This window comes from Merops nubicus, unplaced genomic scaffold (genome assembly GCF_000691845.1).
Source record: "Merops nubicus isolate BGI_N331 unplaced genomic scaffold, ASM69184v1 scaffold4651, whole genome shotgun sequence".
Lineage (NCBI taxonomy): Eukaryota > Metazoa > Chordata > Aves > Coraciiformes > Meropidae > Merops > Merops nubicus.
The window spans coordinates 13,680-23,094 of record NW_008588860.1 but is presented as its reverse complement, the minus strand read 5'-3'; the positions used below and the strand labels follow the sequence as shown (position 1 = coordinate 23,094).

Below are 9,415 nucleotides of genomic sequence, written 5' to 3'. Positions count from 1 at the left end.
CACTGCTGGGTTGCATACTCAGCAGATGTGATGAAAGCTGAGGAGGAAGGTTCTGTGCTACAGGTTGTAGCTCAGAAGGAACTTTGGTTGTAATTCCCTGTTTTCCTGATCACCACAGTTTTTAGCAGGATATTTTGCCCCTGGCCTTCCAGGATTGCTGTGGATAGGCCAGATGACATGGATCTAATAAAGTACAAGTTGACCTGTTTCCAGTGTGCTTAGTGCCTCCTAAAGCTTCTGTTGTTGCCATTGCCTGCAAATTTATTTTCTTATAACAACTTCCCTTCTTTTTCCATTTTTTAGAATTCACACGGGAAGTGACAGACACACAGATGCCACTTGTTGCTCCTGTTATTCTTCCAGAGATGTACAAAATTTTCACAATGGCAGAGGTATGATCTTCACTATGGAGCTGGTACTGAATGGCATTAGTGGGAATGTTTCTTGGAGCAGAGAAGCTCCAGATTTAGTGCTTAAGTTTTACTGTAGTAAGAGTTAGACTTAAAGAATTTCCTTGATGATGTGATAGTTGATGGCAGCTAGTGTTCCAACAGAAATATTGATACCAATGATAAAGTGAGAGAATCAAGTTCAAGGAAGATATAAATAAAATGCAAAGAAAATGAAAGGCAATAAGTGCCTCCTTCCTGATGTACTGTTTGACCTTTTTTCCAGGTGTACGGCATTCGCACGAGGTCACGTGCAGTGGAGATATTCACCACGTGTGCACATATGATCTGTAACATGGAGGAACTGGAAAAGGCAAGAGTTTAACTTACAACATACACCCAATTCAAACTGAGCAAGATTCTGTGAAAACAGAGGTTAATATGAAGATGAGAGGTTGGAGAGTTCTGTGCTCTGGCAGCTGTAATTCTGGGGACGAGGCTGTCATTTAACACGTGGTCAGGGGCTGACTCCCTCCTTTGCATGCATGCCTTGATTCTGTCACTTGGTTTCCATAATTAACTGGTGACATACCAACAGACATGCTTGTAATAGCTCAGAGAAAGGAGAGAGTACATCATCCCTTTGGTAAGAAGTCCCTGTCACAGCTTCCAGTCTCCAGGTGAACTGGGTGTCCTGATGCCATCCCAGGCCTTGGGTAGCTGGGATACCATGGGCAGCTTTGGTCCTTGGGTGAGGCAGGGCTTACAAGCTCCTGGAGTTCCATCAGTCACATGTCAGCCTTCTGTTCCTGAATGGGTGGTGGAAACCAAACCAAAGCAAGCAAAATTTTAGAAGAAGAGATGTTCAGAAAAAAAACCCTGTGCAGTTGAACAGCTTTCTACACGAGTGCCCTGGGCCTGAGCACATCTGTATTTTCTATGGCCTTTGGCAAGTGGGTTTCCTATCATTCCCCAGACAAATTACTCTTTTTAACTCTTTAAAGGCTGAAGATAGGGTGGCTCCCAGGGTCGTGGCTGGTTGTTGTTCAGTGGCTGTATCTGCCCTTTCCTTCCTGTTTGCACAGGCAGCAGTTCAGGGCAGACTCCTGGGACGTTCTGGTAATGCCCTGACAGGGTTACTTATGCAGTGTGTCACAAAGCTGGTGCCAGTATCCAAAAGATAGTGGTGGCTCCTCACTTTCTTATTCTTGAGGAGGGCTGAAAGTGTCTTTTACATAGTATACAAAACTTTTTCTACTGAAATCAGACTTAAAATAAGATTGCCTTTTTTTTTTTTTTAATTGCTAAGGTGCTGTTTCCTGGTGGATTTAAGCACAGCTTTGCTGGTTTAGGTGTGGAGTTAGGAGGAATATTCTCAATGAAGTTATTTTTGTCTGATATTACTTGCTCTGCCAAGCACTACTTATGGAGTGTTTTGACATCTGGAAAAACACTTGCTGCATTTTCCTAGGAAGAATCATCGTGGTGATCTTCAGGCCAGCTGTGGAGAACCACCTCCCAAGGAGCTTGGGGAGGGTGGCTCAGGAGGGAGACCAGTGCCATCAGCAGGGCTCACTGTGCTCACTGGTGTGTCATGTGGCCACCTCAGGCTTCTTCTGTAGCCTGGGGGGTCCGAGTGGCAGGGTGCAGGGTGTGGTTCATCTGATCTGATGGAAGTGCCTCTTCAGGAGGATGTGTTGCTGCTTCAGAGACTCTCCAGACTGGCTTGTCTGATCTCTGGAGTCTGAAGTGATTAGCTTGGATGTAGGGGTGTGTTGTGTGCCAGTCTGTGCTGGGTGGTTTTGAGGGGTGGGAGGGAGCTGAGCTTAGTTCCCAGCATGAGGAGGGAGCCAAAGTGACATCTGAAACAAGTATTTCATGTGACTTTGAAATGTTCTGCAGTTGCCACGAGTCTTTTGGTTTTGTAGCAGAAAAGTCCAATTTCCATTTCTTGTAGTGCTTTACTTGTCAGATGTGGGGGTTCTGTGTCTGATACTGACCTGTGCTTGTGTTGGTTGTAACCAGGGTGCAGCCAAAGTCCTGATTTTTCCCATGGTGCAGCAGTTCACAGAGGCCTTTGTTCAGGCCCTGCAGATGCCCGATGGACCTACATCAGACAGTGGCTTTAAGATGGAAGTGTTAAAGGTAAGTCACTTAAGACAGATTAAATAAAGGATTGAATAGCAGTACACTGTCAGGTGTGCTGGAAAACAGAGAAACTCGAGTGCCTGTCACCTCTCCTAGTACTGCTTGTGTTAGGAGTAGTGAAGCTTTTTGGCTCCCAGTGCCATACAACATTGAAATAATTTGTTCTGCCTGTGTTGAAGCTATCTGTGATGAAATCCACATCAATCTGTCCACAAAAGGATCCACAGGGGTCCCTCTGTAGGATGATCTGTCCTTGTCATTTGCTGATCTAAAACATCTTGTATGCATCTTGTTCAGACTCCACACTCGGTAGTTAGATATCAGAATTCTGCTGCATTGAAGTTTTAAAAGCTTATTATGTGCAGGTGCTTTTCTGTAACCTGCCTGCTCTTGAATGCTAAATTATCTCTGCAAAAGAGAGGTGGGAAGTCTACTGGTTTCCTGGTGAAAGAAGATTGGATTGCAGAGCTGTGTGAGCGTGGGGACAAGAGTCCTGGGGTAGGTCTGAGATCCCTTCAGCAGCAGGGAAAGTGCTGGAGTCCTAGGGTGTGCTACCTGCAACCCGAGGAAGAGGAGAGGAAGAGGAGCTCAAACACCTAAACTGCAGAATCAAATCCAGATCTTTCATTTACTTGCACGTGTGCTGGGGTAAGCAAGACTTGGCTGGCAGTGTTGAGGTTTCTGGAGATGGACGACTGAGGTGCGTGCAGCCACGTTCCCTGAAGAAGACACTAAGGAAGTTATTGAAGACAAGCACCACAGGGTTTTCATAATGACCAGCTTTGCACTGGAGCCATGAAAATAAAGGGGGGAGGCTGTTAGAGTGTTATACAAGTTCTGTGTCGTGGGACTTGTTCTGGTAGCCCGGGTAGAGCCGGCGGCACCGGGGTTGTGGCATCCCCACCCCCCTCAGTCAGGTGCTGTAGCCTGCAGGTGCTGGGCTCTGGAAACAGCAGGAGCTGATTTCTTCCTGTGCAGCACCAAGTGGAACAGGGTTTAGGGTGGGATGTTGGCAGGCTTTGTTGAGAGAGTGTCTCTTGCAGGTCTTTTGTTTTCCATTGGCTGTGCACTGGGATGGGGATGTACAGAACACTGACATGAAGGGGGTACTCTGCAGGGTGTGATCTCAGTTTGAACAGGCTGCAGCTCAGGCACGTCTGAGTCTCTGATACATGCATTTGGATGTTTAATGAGTAGAAGTAGTTTCCAGCCTACACAGAAAGCAGTTGTAATTGATAGTCTCTAACCACAGACCAGCTCTTCTCTTCTTGTGACATTCGTGCATTCTGCAGTCTCTTTTGCTATTTATGTAACAATGCTGCCTGGAATTGAAGACATCTGTACTTTAATATCTCCACTGATACCCAGCAGTAGTCTCTTGAAAGATGTGGCAGGCTGGGAAAGTATCTGAGGAAATGTCATGATGTTCTTGCTCTTTTCCTTAATTGTGTGTGGGCACCTGGATGCTGCTGGGTAGGTGCAATGCAAGAGAGGATTTCAGTCTGGATACACCATTGTATGTTGGGTGGCACTGATGGCAGCAGAAAATCAGTGTGGATTTAAACAGTAAACTCAGGAGATCTGCTGTTGACAAGTGGTTTGTAGGAGGCTTTTTGTGATGAGATGAGTATCCTGGCTCTTGACTCAGGGCAGTTAATGATTTTGTCACTTAGGGCTTCTAAGCTGATGATACCAATTTTCTTAAGGGAAAATGGATTCAGGTGAAAGACCCGTAAATTGCCTTCCCTTCCAGAAAAGTGGATTTTGTAGCCATTGTAATGCAGAAGCAAGAGACCTCAAGGGATCAGTTAAGCCAGCTCTACAGATGAGATCATGAGAGGAAGCCCTTGAAATGCTGCTGCAATGGAGGAGGGAACTGAGGCTTTTTATAGTACATTTTCAACCAGATGCACACTCAATCCTATCTTCTTTTCCTTAATGAAATGCAATGTGCAGCAAAGACAGGAAGGTGATTTTTTTTTTTTTCTCTTCCCTGTCCCATGAGAACTTTGTAGTCCAAGGTTTGTGGCGTTCTTGGTGGAAATCAGAGGTAGCCCTGACCTAAAATGTCTTGCTTTCCATGTAAGAATGTTGTGCAGGACAGGGTGGAAAGCTTTAATCTGCCTGCTCTGATGGGACAGTTAGCCTGTTTGAGAAAGTAAATTGGTTGGATCACATCGTGGCAAACCATTGATTGTTAATTTGTCCCAAATCTTTCCAAGTGTAGTTACAAGGTTAGAAGCAGGAAAGTCAGTGCCTTTAACCCTTGGAGGAGATGGGAGGTTTGGCCACAACAAAAATATTTTCAACCGTGAGAGCTAGAATGAAGTACCAGGAGTGTAATTTATTGTCCTGTTGTTTGATAGTTTAGCATTAATTAAATTGATATCTCTGAGTGAATTGCAACTAAACAATTCTTGAATCTCAATTCCAGTGTGGTTGAGCATGCAGCTTTGATGGTTTTGAGAGAAACAGAGTGATTAAACATGACAGGTAACAGAATTAAGGCAAATTTCATACCAAGGGAATGCAAATTTCATACCAAGGGAATACAAATAATGATATCCTTATGCCAAGTTTTAGAGCTGGGCTGACCACTAGATGAGTGACAGATGCTCTCTATTAATCCCTCTCCCTTCCCAGACGGGGATAAGAAAGAGACTAAAGGAGAGAAACCTGAGGATTAGAAAACTAACCCAGCTTTGATTAAAATAATAATGAAATGGAATATACATGAATATATACAAAAGCAGTATTGAACCAAACCCCTGGATGGCAGTGAAATCACCATCACCAGTGATGCTGTGGAGCAGGCACTGGGGAGTCCCAAGGTTGGGCTCAGCAGCAGATGGGGTGGGATTGAGGAACACAGGGACTGGGATCGAAGGCAGAACAGACAGAGCCCTGCTCAGACTCCAGCCATTGATGGCTTGATCCTGGTGATCTCTCAGCTTTACAGGGAATATGCCACACATGGGATGGTCACTTCTCGTGTCCCCCTGTCCCCATAGGACTTTTTACTTTTCACCAGTGATGCTGTGGAGCAGGCACTGGGGAGTCCCAAGGTTGGGCTCAGCAGCAGATGGGGTGGGATTCAGGAGCACAGGGACTGGGATCGAAGGCAGAACAGACAGAGCCCTGCTCAGACACCAGCCATTGATGGCCTGATCCTGGTGATCTCTCAGCTTTACAGGGAATATGCCACACATGGGATGGGATCCCTCACTGTTCAGTTTAGGGTCACTTCTCCTGTCCTCACAGGACCTTTTACTTTCTGCACCCCAGTGTGGCACACAAGATTCTGCAGTGACTTGTGTTGGCATGGGGCCTTCCTGCACAGCCTAGCCCTTGGGGGAGCTCTGGCCATGGAGCTTGGGCACTGCCAGGAGCAGAGACTGGCTGTGAAAATCTGCTGTTAACTTCAGACAGTGCAGCCACTTAGCTGAGAAGTCAAATCACTGAACAGAATTAGTTCTGTTCCAGTCCAAACCAGGTCAGCTTGCTCTGCAGTGATTGTATCAAGAGCACCAATTAACCAACAGCCTAAAGGATCTAACAGCCTTGCACTGGTGCCTCTTCACTTATGCTTCAGATCTGTTCCTTTGACACCTGTGTATCAGGTGGGTCAGAGAAGTGATGCTTGCCTCTTTTCCTGCTATTGGAGCAAATAATTAGTTATAAAACATAATCATAACCTCTTTGTTCTTGAGTGGAAGACGAGGTGGTAGCCATGTCCTGGGGCAAAGTCCCTGAGTTTGAAGCAGCCAACCTGCACCTGCTGCACCCTTCCTCACTGCTCAGCTGCAGTGTGCTCCCCTCCTGCTGGCTAGCAGCTGTTTTAAGCTTTTTATCCACAGATTTGGGGATTTCTTCTCTGCAAGCCTTCTGCTGACTGCTTGCCTGACTAGGAAGGATATTATCATTAATGGGCAACACATGAGCCAGATCCCTCCCTGTGGTCTTAGATCATATGCAGGAGATCCCAGGTTGCCCACCACTGGAGGGATGAAGAGACCAATGGATTCACTCATGACACGTAACCAGCAAAGAAGGGAGTGGGTGGGTTCCAGTACCAGGCCATGGGGGAAGGAAAGACCCAGGCCGTCAGTCCAATCCTGATCATATAGTAATTGCCAGGAGAAAGCTTCATAATTCCCTTCCTGTCTCCATCTTGTCCCACCCTTACTGGGAGCTCTGCTTGCTGTGAAGAGTCGGGGAGCCCTTTCGACAGCCCAGATCCCCACACAGCACGTGCCCTGTGTAGGCAGCCTCCCAACCCCACTGCCAGCAGTCAGCTCTTCTATAGGTGGCTTCTGGCCCCATCTCCAAGCTCATGTGGAAGGTGGGGGCACCTGGTGGGGATCATCAGTTCCTACCCAAGGCTGGCCAGAGCCTGGGTGACAACCAGTCAGGGGGGTCTTTCTTGCCTGGTTTTGGACATCATCCCTATGGCAACTCATTCAGGGCTGGGGGCTTAACCCCAACACTTCAGTAAGACACAAGCAGGAAGTTAAGCTTTAATACAGAATGACTTGAGGGAGATGCTGAGCAGTTAGTGGAGATGCAGTGGGGTGTGTGCTTGTGGAATAGCTGGAAGGGTTTCGGGAGTCGTCCTGTTGCTCCCTGAGTGGTGATTTTGGTGTGTCTGGTGGGTGACTCAGCTACAGCTGTGGGTGCAGCCAGTTGCTGCCTGGTGTGGCCATTCAACACCCTGCTTGGTGAGCAGCTTGACTTGGAAAGAGAGGTGGATAAGGATTTTCTTGGAGGATTTAGTAGGTGGTGGAGCAATGCGTGGTGTTTGGCAGAGGGGAGGTGGAGTTGATCTGTGAAGCAGTTCTTTCAGTTCAAATAAGCAGTGGGAATTGGCAGAATGAGGGGCCAGGGGTTGCAATACATTTGACAGGAGAGAGTGCTCCTTTTTTGATGACATGCACCATGGGAAGGTGGTGAACTTGCTAATGCAGCCTCTTATTGTTAGAGCTGCAGAGGTGGTGAGTAGAAGAACTCTTCCCACTCCAGCAGAGCTTCCTGCAGGATTGTCTTGGCCTAAAGCTTGGAAACACTTGCATGGGGTTCATAAGCAGTGGCATATGGAACAAGTCTCTTTAGATGCTACTCTAGCAATAGAGCATTGAGTTTACAGCTGTCCTGCTGATCAGGTTCAGATCCTCTGCAGCACCTGCATAAACTTGTTTTTTTTTTTTCCCAGAGGCTGTTTTTTGTTTTTTTCTGTAATGCTTCTATCACCCCCAAAGCTCATTCTCAAGTGTATGTATCTGGGTTATCTCTAGCTGCCCACTCTTGACACATGCAGATATTAGAATGCTGTTCTGGAAGATTATTAATTTTTTTATTTCTTTTAATGTACCTAATGCTACAAACAAAAAAATAAAAAACTGGGCAAAGTGTAAAGTATTTGGTAAGCAGAAACAAACTGATACCCCTATGTCCCATAGTGGCTGCCAGTCAGGGGGTTTCAGAAGCTCTCTGTATCAAGTATAAAGTAACTGGAGCAGTGCCCATGCAGGAGGCAGTGTCTGTGAGGTGGAGTGGGTGTTCTCTGTCTTCTGGAGCATCCCAGAGGCTTTCTGGCAAGAGTCAGTGAAAGGGCTCCCCTAACTCAGGGTGGTCAGCTTCAGGAAGCCCCAGGCACAATCTGCTGGAGAGCTGCTGAGCTGTTCCCAGCCAGCACATAGCTGCCTGTGTCTGCAGCTGAAATGGGTGAGAGAATCATCTGGGTGTGTTTTGGTGTGCAGCTCTTCCCCAGATGTGTGAATGCACGTGTTGAACGTGTAGAAGTGTGGGAAATAGGCTGTGACCTGGTTCTACTTGATACTACAGTTCATTTTCTGGGCCAGAGTAGCTTCCAGGTGGTAACAGCATCCAACAGTGTTGTGCAGTGATGTGCTTTGGGATGGAATCTGCACCTTAACACCACATCATTGCCTTGTCTTCATTTCCAGAGCGATACAGCTCGTGCCACCCCTTTGCTTCCCTGCAGAAGAACCAGTGCAGTGAGAGGCCTTTGTCAGGGTTCCAGGGACTCCCTGGTCAGGAGGGAGGGAGGAGACCTGGGTGGCAGGAGGTCCTTGCCTTACCTCAGCTGTTAATGAAACACCAGCCTGTGACTTGAGTGCTGATGGTTTTTCTCCCGTTTCCCTTCTGATGGATGTTCTCTTTTGTCCAGGCTGTGACAGCACTGGTGAAGAACTACCCGAAGCACATGGTGTCCTCCATGCAGCAGATCCTGCCCATTGTCTGGAACACCCTCACGGAAAGTGCTGCCTTATATCCTTCACAGCAGATGGTTTTAGCTAGGACAGAGTACAGCCAGCTCTGTCTTGTGCACAGGACTGACCTGGCCGTGGCTGGAGAATGTGGCACTGGGACAGACATCATAGACATACCAGATATTTTGTTACTTCACCAGGCTCCATGAAGCTGCTTTTAGCTTTAAAAGTCCTATACAGTGACTGGTGCAAGTGCCTGTGTTACCCTGGCTGTAGCACTGAAGCTGATCTCTGTGTTGTTTCTGATGCTCTTCAGTGAAAATTGTCTTCTCAAAAAGATGTCTAGTCACAAAGTAAAGAATTGGGGTAGAGGAGAATTGAGTGTCCCTTGCTACAGCAGTACTAATGCCTGCTGACACTTGCTTTTACTTGATTTGCCTTTTGAATTCTATTATTCAGTCATTACTTCACTGAATACTGGCTATGTTAGAGGTATTCTGTCAGTAGTTTTCCCAGTAAATGTAAGCAGACAAGTCAAATCTTGCCATATTTTTAATCCAGATGTTGTTCTTTCAGCCATTTATAATGTGACAGTAATTAGGGGATATTGAGCCTTCTTGGTAGCTTTTTCTGATTTTTTTTTTTTTT

The 9,415-nt window shown here is 46.7% G+C and overlaps 1 protein-coding gene across 1 annotated transcript in view; it reads left to right on the top strand.

The window, feature by feature from the left end:
• Window positions 1-303: 303 nt before the first annotated feature.
• Window positions 304-9,415, top strand: part of IPO9 (importin 9) — a gene marked incomplete at both ends in the record, with an annotated part of 21,493 nt that continues 12,381 nt past the window's right edge. The window contains 4 exons of the mRNA XM_008949372.1: window positions 304-392; window positions 676-762; window positions 2,415-2,534; window positions 8,725-8,825. Of these exons, the coding sequence (XP_008947620.1) occupies window positions 304-392; window positions 676-762; window positions 2,415-2,534; window positions 8,725-8,825 (397 nt within the window). The remainder of the gene's footprint in view (window positions 393-675; window positions 763-2,414; window positions 2,535-8,724; window positions 8,826-9,415) is intronic.